This window comes from Serinus canaria, chromosome 4A (assembly GCF_022539315.1).
Source record: "Serinus canaria isolate serCan28SL12 chromosome 4A, serCan2020, whole genome shotgun sequence".
NCBI classification, from domain to species: domain Eukaryota; kingdom Metazoa; phylum Chordata; class Aves; order Passeriformes; family Fringillidae; genus Serinus; species Serinus canaria.
Window position 1 is genome coordinate 132372 of NC_066318.1, and position 15549 is coordinate 147920.

Below are 15549 nucleotides of genomic sequence, written 5' to 3' on the forward strand. Positions count from 1 at the left end.
AGGTAACTTGTTTCAATTTTGACTTAGACTGAAAAACTAGTTTGCTTTGCTTACCATCTTTGCTGTTTCACAGGCATTTGATGCTCTTAATCAGCTGTGGAATGCTGAAAGATTCACTTATTTTAGGAAGCCATAAGCCTTTCAGAAGTTGGAGAGAAAGACTTCTTTGCTTATCTTATTTTCTCCTTTGGAATCAAAGATGTTCCTTTAAAAGTGAAACACTACAGAGTTGCAAAAATTTGAAACAGTGTGAGTAAGCATCGATTTGCAGCTTCTTTGATGGAATTGGTCAATGGTTTGCGGATTGTTGTTTTTTTTAACAGTATTTTATAGCTGACTTACATTAACATGATTTTTTTGCAAGGGAGATCTTTTTAAACTCCCCATGAAACAGGAGGAAGGCAGAATATAGTATTATCCACTTGGTTTTTCGGCTTAAGTGAATGAAATCCTCTATTTTTCTTTACACAAAGATCTGAAGGCATTTTGTACTGGGAATACTGTGACTTCAAATTCTAGGCACAACTGAGCTTTATGTGGAATCATCCCCACCACCCTCCAAATCACACGCAATACTTTCAGAATTAGATGCTGAACATGTAGAGCAATCCATCTCCATGTTAGATGGTTGGATGTTGTGCAGAAGATCTTAAGAACAGCTTGTTCCATTCACGACGAAAATCAGATGGAAGTGTGGCATTTCAGGGAAACTTTACTTTGAAAATTACAACACTAGTACACAGCTCAAGCTTATACATTTAACATCTGCTTTCTGAAAGAAATGTTAACAATTTTGAAATGATATTAAACATTGTTTCAACTTTTTCTCACAAAAGCATAAAAGTCATGGAGGGAAAAACTTAACAGGCAACAATAAAAAAAGGTTAAAAACAACTTTTCCTTTTAGTAGTCCTCTGGTAGTAAAGATAGAACAGCTTCCACATTTGAGAAATAATCTGTCTTGGTCCAAAAGTTTAAGAGTGTTTTTAGTATCTGCTTCTGCCTCCACCTCTATCGGATCTGCTTCCACCACGGCCACCACCTCTGGGCGCCCCGCGGCTTGAACTACTGTAAGAATCCCGAGGAGGTGGATAGCCCCTTTCCATGGATGGGGGAAGACCCCTGTCTTGTCTTCCAACACGATCACGGCCACTTGAGTAGACATCACTTCTGCTGCTTGAGTAACTTTCTCGGCTTCCATATCCATCTCGTGTGCTGCCGTAATCATCATAGCGACTGCTTCCACCATATGATGGCGGGGGCCCTCGAGCAGGTGGAGCACTACGTGAGTTACCTGCAGGGTCAATGGTCAGGTAATACGGCAACACCATAAGTTATATAGAACAATTTCAAATCTGAATTTACAGAACTGCTGTATTAAAATGTTTACTGCTACTCTTTTTATATGTATTGAGATGGGCTTAATAAAATCTGCCACACTAATGGTATTTTAAGTGGGGACTGCATATCAGGCAGTGAGTGGATTTAAAGATTCTGAAGGAATGAAGACGGTGTTTGTTTATTCAGGCAGGCTCTTTAACTGGGTATTCCAGTACAGCTTGTTATTTTAGAGAAGAAACTTGGCCATAATTTCCAGAGACAGCTGTCATTCTGAACTGTAGACTTTGCTTCTTTAGTTTATAGCTTATTAACAAGACGATCAAATGAAAACCAACAACTGCACTTTCACTGTAGGGGAAAAAAATTGTGCCACTTTCCCCTAAAACACAAGCAACCTAGTGGAAGTCAGATGTTATGACATCTATACATTTATATGATCCTCAAAATGGATTCTTACCGTAACTCTCATATGAATCTCTGTAGGAGCCTCCACTTGGATGATCCGAGTAGTCTCTGTCACGTCCACCACCGTATCCATCACGATCACTATAGGAGGAAAGACTACTAAGACTTAGTACAAATCACTAACATTACAGCAAAAATAAAGTGACAGGGAGAAAACTCCAACAGTAGGTACCTATATCCCCTGGAGGGGTATTCATCACGTGAACTGGAATGCCCATAATCACGATATGCGTAGTCTCGGGGAGGTGGTGCGTAGTCCCGGGTATCCCTGGAACTGGGATAATCTCTGCTTGAATAACTACAAAGAACAAAAACTGAGATGTTAGCCATATGTCCTACCACAGAAGGTCTGGAATCAAGATCCTTCTCTAAACAAAAAACACTTCACTACAATGAAACAGTAGAAGAATTTACCCGTCTTTAGTGCTGTAGCCATCATCTCTCGGAGACATGTAGACATCTCTCCGTGATGGCATTGGCTCTCTGCGCGGAGGACCACCATAACCATCTCTTCCACGTGACACAGGAGCTTCAAAGAAACAGTCCATTTAATTAGCATTTAGCCATGCAGAACCATTCAAGGCAAGTGCTAGGAAATAGTTTGAAACAATTTAATAGTATCTCTGGAGCCTACACTTAGAACACTTTACATTTCTGCTTGTACAGTTTTAAAGCAGCACTAGACAAAACATTCAAACTGCACCAAATTGTTCCCAACAGCTACAAAATTATACTGGTATGAAAGGAACCAAAGGTTAGAAAAACAGTACACTATCCCACAGCAGACTGAAGTTAGAATCAATGATGTGCACCAGTTCCTAAGGAAAGACTAAGGTGCTAGAGCTGAACAAGCAATTAATTTAGTCAGGAAGTCCTTACCTCTTCCTCCCATGCTACTGCTACGCACTGGTCCTGAAGGTGCAGATCTCTTAGGTGGAGGGCCTCCACTTCGCGGAGGTGGACCCCTCTTCATGGGAAGTGGCCCTCGAGAAGACCCTAGAAGGAGAAGCCATGAACCAATTATTATTTCTGTGATACTCACTGGCATTTTCTTAAAGCCTGAACTACGACAACCTAAAGGTGCCATTATTGCCACTACATGATCAACCGTAAACCTCTAAAACTAGACTTCAAAGCCTTCTCTTGTCTTCTAGCCACTATTAAATGCTACTGGCAGAATTAAGAGCCAAACTTCCCACAGCCCAAATTCCTGTCAAGAACTGTCTTTTAGAACTTTTCCAAAAGCTACAGGGTGTGACACAAGGGAAAAAGACAGCTGATACCTGTAATCAGTCACAGCTTAAATACTTAAAAAGTTACTGTTCTCAGAAGACCACTTGGGAGGATGTACTAGAGAAGAGCCTACAAAGAGGGAACAGAGGTACGACTACTGAGTCTGCAGAACCTACTATACAGACTCTTCAAGACAGAAGTTTCACTATTTCCAGGGATTTTTTTCTGCATTACAGCTTTTACTGTTACACTTCAGGTACTGTTTGCTAGTTAAGTAAGTTTGTTTTGATACTGAAAAGTCTGAATAAATGGCTGTATCTTAATGAATATCCAGTATCAAGTAATGTACTTTAGAAAGCTTCAACTTAACAAAAAAGGTTTAGGTGCCCTAACTCTCACTCTGATCTGGAAGGTTAAGCCCTACAGCTTTCTCAGTTTAGACTTCTCGCTATAAAGAATGAAAGGCAGTTCCCTTTCCCTGGTGGTAGCGAATCACTTTTTCAACTTGAATACCAGAAAGCTTCCTTTCTCACGTGCAAGGCAGGAGTTCTGCTTTTCTTTCATAGGCAAAAGTCAAGTGGAGTGTTAGTTGTAGAAAGGAATCTTCACATCTGAAAGCCTTTTCTTAAGGTGTACTTGCCTAATCAAAAATTTGACTAAACTGCCGAGATCGTATTTCATCATTTTAATAAAGAACAAGCAGTGCACTATTCAGGTGTTTGACTTTTTTTTTTTCCAGTAGGATTATTGTCATCTTCCAATGGAATTGTCTTGTGTTGTCGAAGTGTATAATGAGAGAGGTCAATACATACCCAAGTGACTCCCTCTTGAAGGTGGTCCTCTCGCGCCACTTCCGCCTCTTGCGCCTCTAAGGCCCCTGGGAGGACCTCTGCTTCGGGGAGGGGGTGGTGGCCCACGCCTACCACCACTTTCAAAGGATGGCTTGGTTGCTTGTTCCACTTTAATTGCCTTCCCATCTAATGACTAAAGAAGAAGCTGCTTTACTTACTGCTCATTCATGTTTGTATTTCTTAAATCAAGCCCCGCTTGCTTCACTATTTATAGGGCTTCCATTTTATAAGTTAGAGCAACTCTAGAACTGATTTCAGTCTTCAGTATTAGTCCCCAAGTACTCAGCAGCATGTTGGGCCTAATTTCAATTTCTACAGTACTTCATTCTTGTGGTATTGATGGCAAAAAAACCACAGAGCAGCATCAGAAAGGACGTTCAGTGAAAACACAAGCGTCCAATGATTACAGCAGCCCCACGTCATTTATTCTGTAAATGAAACATGATATATGATCTACAATTTACTTTCAATTGCCATGTTTTGTACCAAACTAGGAGTGCACCTGTAGTTACAAGATCAAGCTGAAGGTAACAGCTTCAGTCGGGATTTCTGGCAATGGGGAGGCCGTTTAGCACATTTTCTTGACGTCCTGATAAAACGGTGATCACTGAAGTATTTAGAAGCTATTTCAGCATCTACACAGCAGACTGAGTATGACAATTCACCCCTTTTTTCTAGTGTTTCAAGCTGAGTTTTCAATCAAGGTGACTGTCACAATTTACTCTTATTACTTGCTTTTCCACAGGACAGGTGCTTTGTGGTTGGGGTATTTTTTGCTTGTGGGTTCTGTTGTGTGGTTGTTTTTTTTTTTTTTTTTGTGGTATGAAAAAAGTAGAAGCTTTTGCTGGAATATAGATCTGCAATACCAGGAACTCTGCAGCCAACTAATATACCCTAAACATAAGCAGGTACTAACAAGCTGAGTAATTCAACCTAGTTAATCAAATGTCTGTATGATGCCACATGTTTGGATATCATAGCAGAATCAAGATCATAAGCTCTGCTAAAATTAGCTTATTCTGTGCCTATCCTGGCAAACATGGTTTATTTGCCTTTTTTAGCAGTTAAATATTTAACTCTGCCATGACAGCTAATTAATTATCAGGCAGAAAGTGTTGTTCATTGCACTTCTTTGCTGCAATAAATGAACAAATATAACTGCTAGACTGCTAGTAATGACTACTAGTAATAGTATTTTATTGAAGCACTGAATATTTTTTGTCCTCTGTCAAAATCTAGCTCTCTGAAAATTCGCTGTAGTGGATATATTTTGCCAGCTCGGAGTTGTAGTGATTGTTTGAAAACCTGTGTGTACATACACAGGTTCAATTTGATCCATTGTGAGGGGGAAAAAGTAGGAAATACCAGCAAAATCACATTGGTCTTGGCTTTGACTTAGTGCAATATTTGACTTATGAAAGGTTTCTCAAAAAGCCTTTTGGCATGACAAACTGAAATATCCACTCTAATGAGTGGAACTTCTCAGCTTGCATCATATTGACTTGCCATTGTAATTAATCTCTCAGTTTCATCCTTCTCAAGCAAGAACAGAGGGCTTGAAGCCTTAAGCTTTGCTATGGCCACTGCTGTCCTTAATTTCATGGCAGAGTCTTGACAGCTTGTTTTAAGTTTAGAAAGCAAACACTGTCCCCTTCTGCTAGCATGGGTTCTGAAAACCTGGATGCTAGGTTTAAATTCCTTTATTTCTGTTAGGTAGGAGGTACAGTTTTCCTTGTAATTTCTCCTCCTATTTTCTTCTGCCTTGCACTTAAGCATCTTACCTTGGCAAAAGATTGTTTCTTTGCAGACTGCTTTACAAAAGCAGTCTTAAAAGCTATTCCATCGGTCCAGAAAGACCTTCCACTAGATACAAGAACATATTTTTTGCTAACCAGAAAATATTTGTCAAAGTTAGTCTGATTTCAAAGCAGAGGGGACATTTTATGGTTTTTTAGCTCAAAGAAAGGTCTTACCTCACCAAACATAAAAGTCACACAACCCATCTCAGAATAAGGAAGTTTTTTCAATGAGCTCAAAGCACAAGCTGTCAACATGAACACTCGGTTTCTTTTTATAACCTTGATTCAGAGTGTTATAGAAGCATTTTTTAATATGGTATGAGCACCAGAAAGTGAAGTCACCCTGGTGCTAAAAAGCATGGAAATAGTTTAAGCTACAAGTAATTTAGGACGGTAATAGTTTGGCAGTCAAAGTCTCCTATGTGTGGAATGAATAATCTGTACATATTTGTAAAGTGAGATAGAAAACTTTAACCAAACACAATTAGAGAACTATCCTGCAAGCTGTTCCACATTTCAACAGAAAAGATGAATGAAATTTGCTTAATTTTGGGAGCGGGGCAAGAAATCAAGTATTTTAAAGAAACTGTTACAATAATTTGCATGAAGCTGGTCCTAGCACCGCACAGGGCTTTCCTCTTCAATGGATCACTTTGCTGTTGATGCTGCAATGACTCCATTTCTCCAAGTTCCTTGATGGCACAGTAAGTGAGTTTGCTTTTGCCATATATATCCAAGAAATGAAGATCCATTTCTCAAGAGGCCAAGCTTCTGTACATTGTATCACTTCTTCCCAAAGAACAGGAAGCACTTTCTGTCAATCAGACAATCTTCTATAGTGCTGAGTACAGTTTACGCTGTAGGGATTGTAGCATTTGCTTCCATCCTCTTAACATAGACCAGCTGGCTTGGCAGGTCTACACTGGAATAAAATCTTGGGTTTGTCCTGACCCTTTGCTTAAGGTCATACCCTCTAATTATCCATTCCATCTTAAGGATGTAGAATCAGCCCAGTGCACCAAACAACCATTACAGATTGGGGAGTATCCACATTTATGTCCAGGTAAGCACGTGCATTTTGTAGCATCAGGATGTAGACTTGACAGCCATGAATTAAGATTCTTCTTAAGGAAGGCTGGTAAGCTGCTATAAAGTACTTCTACGTTTCTTTTGCACTGCTCAGACACGATAGCATTGATTCAATCTAGAAGACAAAGTAACTGAAGCGAGAAATCTCCATCCCAACTCTAAAACAATTATCTTGTGGTCTCTTTCTGCAGGACAAACTTATCTTCAACAAGCAAGCTTTGACTAGTCTACGCTTGTCCCAATATAGAGTGAAATATAGTTGTTCACGTACTATCCCTTACCCAAACTGGTGCAAAACTCAGCATACATTTTCATAAACATTTGCAAAATAAAAAATCAAATGCAAATTCATTCTTGCAGAATTTAATGGAGTCAAGACTCTTCTACTGGCTACAACTTCAAATTCCTTTGGGATGACAGAATGAGCAACAGACAGGCAATGCAGAATCCTTCCCCCGGCCAGACAGATCACCTAACTCCTTACAGACTGCTTGAACTGCAGTCTGCACAGTGCTTCTGCTGCTGCTTCTCAGCTGCATTAAAATCTCAAGAATGTTCCAATACATCTTTTCCAAACGGACAAAGAGAAACTCAAATTGCTAATTATGACAATTGCCTCTTCTCACACCAGGCCTCAAACACAGCTCTTCCCTCAGACCTTGAATGCAGAGTCTTTTTGGAATACAAGCAGTACCTGTTGTCCAGAAGGCTTTCTGAAGATGAGAATGAGAGACCACCGCATGAGTATCTTTCATATCCATGGTCAAAGCAAGTTGGACCAGAAGATATTCTAGGCAAAATCCCATCTGAGGATGCTCTTTTCATACACTACTTGCTGTTCCAATTTCAAAGCAGATGTAGGTACTTCTAGATTTATAGTGAAGACAAACCCATGAGAACGATGGTCCACAAGGCTGTCCTTTCTAGCACTTCTTGCCAATAAATGCAGATTGTGCATTCCAGAACAAGCAGACATAACCTCAGCCACAAACATTTAGCTACTTTACCAAGTAGTATTCTCCCAAATGTTTCCAGTGTGACCAAACACGGCCCTCAACATTAAAGATGCAGAACGGTTGATTATTTTCAGAGGGATTTTGATTTGCAAGCTGCACTCCACAAACACGCCGATTAGTGACCGAGTTCCTTTCAGTCTGACAATTGCCTACAGGTCCTTGAAATTACCTTACGTGAGGGCTCCATGACCATTTCAGAAAAAATAAATTATTTAAGCACGGCAGTAAACAAATCTTCAGAACTGTGGCAAACTAGACAGTGGAGAAATAAAATTCAATAAAAGGAGCACCTTGACAGATGTTTAGGCTGGTATAGAAAGAACGTCATTGAATTTGCCACCCTCTGCCTTGACAAAACTACTAGCTTGCTTAAAAGGGAAGGAAGTTTTCTAAGAGAATAATGCTAATTGTGATAAGGTTGTCATGAAGCATCCAGAAACATCAGTACATGGAGCAGAAAACCCACTATCCTTCTACAACACATACCCCGCTATAACACAAATACAAGAGGTTCTACTATTTGTGTTCACGAACACTACACAAAGCTCACTTTCTTATTCCTAAAGTTGTTTCACTTACTGACGGCAGTAACTGACATTTTTCTTTCACTTCAACTTCTTAAACTAACAAGACAAACATATCAAAATCCCAAATGTCAATTAATCACAATCACTTGATGTTTCTTCACTTTACTTGAACAGCATCTCAAGAGACACTGTTTACAAGGCCAGTGCAGTGTGACCTAAACACAACCATTCACACAATGCAGGGAAAACCAGAGTCTGAAATTCAAGTGGCCTAAGATAACTTTCACTGCCCGAAGAGACAGCACCTCTATGAAAATAAGCAGTTGTTCACCAAAACATTGCCAGCTTATATCTACCTTATCATACACGTGCCACAACGGATACAGATTACAGCAGCCTACAATTCTCTGACAAACTATCCTGGTATTATCTTGGAACTTGTGCTGCAAATTCCTGTATTTTTATGTTTAAAAACATTACACATCCTATTGCTCTTAAAGCTAGACCATTGTGTTTTAGGACGTAAATGAAAAAATTCAGTTGCCAGCTAACTGCAAAGCCATTGCACATTAACTGAAAAGAAGCCCCTCACAGACCAAGCAGATCAATGATGCAAGTCACAAATGTACGAGATTATCCACAGAATACCAGCTAGCTCATCAATGCTCCAGCACTCAAGGGAAATCACAGTCAACCCATGTTAAAGGAACAGTTACTAATTTTCAGGTAAGTCACTTCCCTGGAGTGTAATTTACACAGTACTGCACTCAAATATGATCAAAAAGGAAAATCCAACCCAAAAATTACTACTGAAGCATGCAAGAATGAAGAGCTGATTCCTCCATCACCAATTAAGGAACAATAAGAAAAGAGCATAGCTGATTGCCAGCCAGACTTCATTTTCTATCAGCAAATCCATGAACAGGAGAAAGAGATTTTGGCTTCATGGAGACAGAGACATTTTGTCAAATTTAAAGTTACAACTTGTCTCCACAATCTTCTAATCCATTCTCTTTCCAACTTTTATTACCAGTTGATTTACCCCAAAGATTAATTGTCCTGGTCAGTAGCAACTGCAACATATAAATGATCTTAATTCCTACCTTTCCATTCATATCCCTGGCAGCATCTTTTGCATCTGCTGGACTCTCAAATGTGACGAATGCAAATCCTCTGGACTTGTTTGTTTCCCGATCTTTCATCAAAAGGACTGTAGAAACAAAGTCACATCAGCCTTCCCTGTAATTCCCTGTAAGGAACACTTAACCTTTATTTACCCTTTTAAGCTCAGAACTTCTTAGAGGACATGTAAGCACCATCATTTCAGATGATCAACGCCAAAAAGTCATCACAGCTATGCTGTTGTTTGTTTTATTACACTATCACCATCTTAAGAAAAGTTCTCTTTACCTTCCACAATGCGTCCATATTTGCCGAATACAGCCTCAAGGGCTTTTTCATTAGTCTCTGTGTTCAGGCCCCCAATGAACAGCTTCCCAGGACGATCTGCTTCAACCATTTTGATTCTGTAAATGACCTACTAAAAAGAATGAGGCCATTATTAACAAAACATCAGACTGAAATAGAGACTTCATGGTATATAAATTACTTCTGTCCTCAAATGTACAACCAAATTTTCTTTAGAAAGATATTAGGTAAGAAATATGAGGTATAAATAACCATCAGGTAATTACAATTTTTTGCAATGGAAGCAACTGGAAGTAGTTTTAACAGTTACTTCTTCACATTATATAGTGCATTTAAAAGACACTAAACAGAACTTTGAACAGTGGAACAAAGCTCTGTTAAAATGAAGCAATGTTAGTGAATGCGAAAACTCTTCCAGAAGTGCTGTTCCTTTTGTGCTGGATAGCCATCCTAGCACACCATTCCTTTAAATCCTGGACGTTTCAAGTAATTTGCTTAATATGTCAATGTAATACAAAACTGTTAACTCTTCAGAGCATCTTTGGTCAGTGTTTTTGAAATTAAGTTCATTCTTTGTATTATTTAAAGTACATGGAGCCTATGCTAAATTCCTGGCCTACACAACATGTGAGACTGAACTGACACCAGACCACCACTGCAGTTCTACACAGCAATGTCACAGATTCAGTCGCGAGGGCGGGAGGGCTTAAAAACAAAAATGCCCAAGAGCCGAAGACAAAGCCAATCCCCCTCGCGCCTGGCAGGCCGCCCGGCGCCTGCGGACAAGCGCTGCCCGCATGTCTCCAGCGCGATGGCGGGAAGGCCCGCGCCAGCTCCGGCACACGCGGGAGCGCGGACAAAGCACCGCCGAAGGAGCCGCGGCGGGGCCGGGCCGGGAGTTCAGCCGCGCTCCGGGCACGGTGCGCGCGGGGGGCGCCGGACCCTCCGCGGGCTCAGACACCGCCACAAAATGGCGGCCACCTCTGGCAGCGGCTCCGCTCCGTCCCCGCGCTGGCGGCCTCCTCGGCACTCACCCACCGCGCGACTCAAGCCCGTCCGGACACATCGGCGCGGCGCGCCCGCCATGCCTCCTTCGCCGTCCCCCGGGATGCTCAAGAACCCCCGCACATAAAATGGCGGACACCGCGCCTCACACCGCTAGGACCCTCCTCGCCCCACCGCAACGGCGCGGGTCCCGCCGTCCTAACCGGAGCCGGGCAGGGTGGAATTGAGGGCCGGGCCCGGCTCCGCCGTGCCTCCGCTCCGCCGCGAGCGGCGCGCCACGCGGCCCCCACTCCGCGGACCTTTCGCCGCGGGTCCCCGCAGCGTCCCGCGGTGCCGCCCGCAGAGCCCTAGCCCGCAGTGGCTCTCACCTCCGCCCGCGCCGATCTGCAACTGCGCAATGGGGGCGAACAAAGGCGCTGCGGGCCTTTATAGCTTTACGTCACTCGTCGGACGGAGCCCCGGATGCGGCGGCGGCGGCAGCGCCGAGCCCGGTAGGGGGCGCCCGTGGCGCCCCGGGGCCGGTGCGAGGCTCCTGCCGCGGCCGAGGGACAGCGGGACTCGGATGGGATAGGCGCCACAGCGGCGGAGAGTCCCGTCCTGCCAGGAGCGGGGAGCGGGCCGGGGACGGCGAGGGGCGGGAAAACAGCGGGAGTGGGCCTAGGAAAGGAGGGGTAGAGCTTTGTTTGCTGGCTGCACCTCGTCCCGAAGGATTGAGGCCCCATGTGTAGTGCTGTGTCCAGTTCTGGACTCCTCAACTCGAGAAAGGAGCTACAGGAGATAGTAATAACCACAAAGATGATTAGATGTCTGGAGCATCCCTCTTACGAGGAGAGATATGGGAGCTGGGGCTGTTCAGTCTAAAGAAGAGAAGAATAACAGATCTCACTAATGCATTTCAATATCCCAAAGCCAAGCGGGTGGTGCCAGAGTCTTTTCAGTGGTGCCCAGTGACAGGAGCAATGGTGATAAACTAAAATACTAGATGTTCCACCTCAACATGAGAAAGAACTTTGCACTTAGGGTAGCACAACCCTGGAACGGCTGCCCAGTGAGGTCATGGAGTCTCCCTCTCTCGAGACATTCCTGTGTCACCTGCTCCAGGTGACCTTGCCTTGTCAGGGGGATTGGACTGGATGATCTCCCCGAGGTCCCTTCCGGTGCTAACTGATTTTGTGAAGCAGCAGATCTATCACTTCTTTGGAAGGAAAATCACAGTACTATCAGTTTAACTTTGGGGTTCGCAGGAGCTTAACCCAGTTGGCTAAAGCAGCCTTAAAGGCATTTTTAATTAGTTTGATTAATAGATGTGCATGGCAGCACCCCTTTCTTGGAGAATAACAGCAAACTAAAACAAGTGTGATTTAAAATTAAATGTGTTGTGATGGCACAAAGTTTTGCCATTTTGTTCAACTAACTCGATTTGTTAATTATTTGTACTTGAAGTTCAACTGTGATTTTCTTTGGCTGGCTAAACCTGATAGCGGAAAAGTTAGGAGGAAATCTGCTCATGCAAAAAATGGCTAAACTTTCATTATTTGAACCTGTAGATTATCTAAATTTATATTAATCAGTTATCAAGGCCTATTTTCTTAGTGCCACCCAGTCTAACCACTGTACAGTCTTTTAAGTTCTACCTTGCAGTTCTTGCTTGCAGCTCTCCAGACCTTCATTTCTGGGAGATGCCACAGAGTCTATGGACTCTCAGGGCACTGCCCAGTGCTGTTGCAGTTGTACAGCTGCATAATTTCTACATTCTGATAAGAGAACATCAGACTCTCTTTATCTTCAGTTTTTCAGTCTGTCAGATACTGATATTCAGCTGCTGTTTGTGCTATGGGAAGCAGAAGGCAACATTGCCTCAGAGAAGCTCATAGATGTGTTAAGAACACAAAGGAGGGGAGCTCTCAAACACTACTGTAAACTCCAGTATGTACTTGAAGATGTCACCTTACCAGTGTGGATGCTCAGAGTTTCTGGATGCTGTTACTGTGAAAAGGAAAAGGGAAAGATGACCTTTATAAGGAGGTGGAACAGCACTGCCTGTGGTATCAATGCAGTTGCCAAAGAACGGCATTACCAGATACTCATCCAATTATCATATGAAGAAAAGTTTCAAATTCTAGTTTCAATAGAAAAGAATTTAAAGTTAGGACCCTCCCTGGGATGGATAGTGAAAACTAAAGCAAAATGTTAGTCCTGTAAGAAACATGCTAAAAATGGCCTCCATCAAGGTGGGGTCTCTGTGCTTCTCTCACCCATGGTGTATTTATTGACTGCCACACAACTGGAAAAATAAGCAAAGGCAAACAAAAGCCTCTTTTTTCTGTCACCTCTGATTTTAAGACTAAAATATTTAATTGATGACTCCAGGCTTCATTTTAGTAACATTTTGTTAACATGTACTAAACATGTAGTTATGTGGGATTAGCATGAACATAATGACATTTGAGACAGCATGCAACATAAGTGCTGTAATTGTATCAGGGCCGCCCATTGTTCTAAAAATTCTTCTGCTTGTTGTTCTAAAAGGTATCTTCATGAGGCTTCTCATCAGAACTTAGTTGCATCTTCATTGCAAACTGGAACAGTATTTTACAGTCTCTCATGACACAGTGTATGCATGGTCTGGCTCCAAATTCAGTCAGATCTTTTCCTAGAGGATTAAAGGATACATAATTTTTTAGTTCTTCTAATTCTCTTCTCTCCTCTTTTTTTTTTCCCCTGTAATTTTGAAATTTTGAAGAAGACCTACAGAAATCATCAGGGAACTGATGAATTGAAACTAATTCCTCTTCAGTAAGAAGTTCAAGGCTGAAGAGCTATGACTTTTTTTTTTTTTTTCAGATGACCTCTCAACTTTGAATTTTCTGATAGGAAATTAGGTAGTAATAAGAGGTCCTATACTAGACCCTATGGAATATTAAACAGACTGGGATGGGACAGTTGGGCAAACAAAGCCCAGGGAAACTTCACCAACCTTTACACAGAGGACAATTACTCCCTAACTAGCATATATATACTTGCCCTTGCATTATCACATTTTTGAGAGTAGAAGAAATGCAATTAAGTATGTTACTTACAAACCCACATACATATAAGCCAATCTCTTTCTAGCTTTTCATTGAAAACCCTAAAAAGTCTAGTAGATGGGAGAGGTAGACAACATTCAATGAGGGTAATATTTTATGGATTTTTGTGACAGCTTTCAACTAAAATGTCACTTTCTTAAATGAATCCCTGCATGTTTAACAGTGTTGTTGAATTTACACTGCAAACTTGTTCATGCAAGTACTATGTACCATGCTGCATATTTTCATCAAACATATTGGCCTTTTACCAAGTTCATCATGATTTGGTTTTAAGCTGGATAAAGAGTTTAGGAGAGCTGAGGGATAGGGACTAATGAATACATAAGTAATCTGATCACAAAAGATTCATTCAGAATTAATAAAAAAAGGAATGTTAGTCACTCTAGATATGCAATCAAAAACTAATAACTGAAAAATCAGTGTAATCGTTTTATAAAAAGGAGCAATTTTCTAGGCACTGTCAGATGGGTGTTTATAGAAATTCAGGAATTTTCCTCTGTAAAACTCAGACTAGAGTAGATGAGAACAGGGCAAAATAACTGTTTCTGACACAGACTTTGTCAACCATTTCTAAACTGGAAGTCCCTATTGTGCATCTCCCAAATCACCTATTTGGGATCTCATTGTATGGCTAAACTTTCAGTTTAGCCATACAAAGTGGATCATAGGTTCCTAAGACATAGCTGGACCTGCCATTAAATGACAACTCTAATTTCGAGGCTCAGCTGAAAAGACATGAGAATTCTTGTGCACCCCTTTAGTCTTTTTCCTTTCACCTGTTGCTGTTCCATGGTAAGGGCAATTCACTACAGATTGATGAATTGGTTAAAATTAATGGACACGGATGTTTTGCAGGGCAATACAAATGTAGTGTCATTGTCCGGAAACATGAGTGGCAACAGCTTGCCAGCATGGAAAATACAGAGAGATTGAGGTGTTTGCTACTCGATATTTTCTGTATCATTGACAGGAATGCCTTTAGCACCCATCTTGCCATGGCAGCACAGAGCTTGCAGCCATCACTTGCACTTACCCTGCTCCTCAGACAGGTTTTGCAGCTGTCCCAGAGCACTGCTCCTGAACAGCTGACGCAGGAGCTTGGCATCATGTTTGTGGCAACACTGTGACTGTGTTGTACCAAGAGGCCATGTTGTGGCTGCAAACATTACAGGCTACATCAAAAAAAACCACCAATTCTTCCAGATTGCTATATGAAAACTTGGATTTCCACCCCTAATTTCTGAGCTGGTAATATCTGACTTAAACCTTTCTCACTCACTCTCTACAACACCCTGAAAGGAGGATGTAGCCAGGTGAATAGGTCTGACTGCTCTCAGGTATCAAGTGACAGGATGAGAGGACATAGACTCGAATCGTGCAGGGGGAGGTTTAGGTTGGACATTAGCAGGAATTTCTTCACATAAAGGGTACTTTGACATTGGAATGGGCCGTCCTGAGAGGTGGTGGAATCACGGTCCCTGGGGGTGTTTAAGGAAAGACTGGATGTAGCACCCAGTGCCGTGGTCTGGTTAACGTGGTGGTGTTCAGCCCTGTGTTAAACTCGGTGATCTCAGAGGTATTTTCCAACCGAATTGATTCTGTGCTTTTTGCTGGGGGCTAAAACCTGAAAAGAGATTCTGGTATCACAGAATCCTAGAGTTGTTTGGGTTGGAAGGGACGTTCAAAATCACCTGTTTTCACTACCC

The 15549-nt window shown here is 42.0% G+C and overlaps 1 protein-coding gene and 1 non-coding gene across 6 annotated transcripts; both read right to left on the reverse strand.

Moving 5' to 3' along the window:
• Positions 1-852: 852 nt before the first annotated feature.
• Positions 853-11249, reverse strand: RBMX (RNA binding motif protein X-linked). 5 transcript variants are annotated; one of them, XM_030228792.2, is made up of 9 exons: positions 11123-11249; positions 9732-9858; positions 9425-9531; positions 3852-4023; positions 2686-2802; positions 2221-2335; positions 1979-2104; positions 1799-1902; positions 853-1294 (listed from the first exon to the last, which is right to left on the reverse strand). In XM_030228792.2, exons 2-9 carry the CDS (start codon positions 9838-9840, stop codon positions 987-989), a joined length of 1158 nt encoding a protein of 385 aa, XP_030084652.1. In that variant the 5' UTR covers positions 9841-9858; positions 11123-11249; the 3' UTR covers positions 853-986. The 5 variants fall into 5 exon arrangements, with proteins under 5 accessions (XP_030084652.1, XP_018770018.1, XP_030084651.1 ...); XM_018914473.3 differs by having other exon boundaries at positions 1799-1887; positions 9732-9861; positions 11123-11237; XM_030228791.2 differs by having other exon boundaries at positions 9732-9861; positions 11123-11237.
• LOC115484216 (small nucleolar RNA SNORD61) lies at positions 9605-9676 on the reverse strand. The gene has a single exon (XR_003944961.1). It is a non-coding gene; the product is annotated as a small nucleolar RNA SNORD61 (small nucleolar RNA).
• Positions 11250-15549: the final 4300 nt, after the last annotated feature.

Excerpts from the sequence above, each read along its gene's own strand:
- RBMX (XM_030228792.2), bottom strand. The coding sequence starts at position 9,840 with ATGGTTGAAGCAGATCGTCCTGGGAAGCTGTTCATTGGGGGCCTGAAC. Across the intron at positions 2,803-3,851 it reads TTCAAGAGGGAGTCACTTGG|GGTCTTCTCGAGGGCCACTT; the intron begins GTATGTATTGAC and ends TTCTCCTTCTAG. Across the intron at positions 2,105-2,220 it reads GGCTACAGCACTAAAGACGG|TTATTCAAGCAGAGATTATC; the intron begins GTAAATTCTTCT and ends TGTTCTTTGTAG.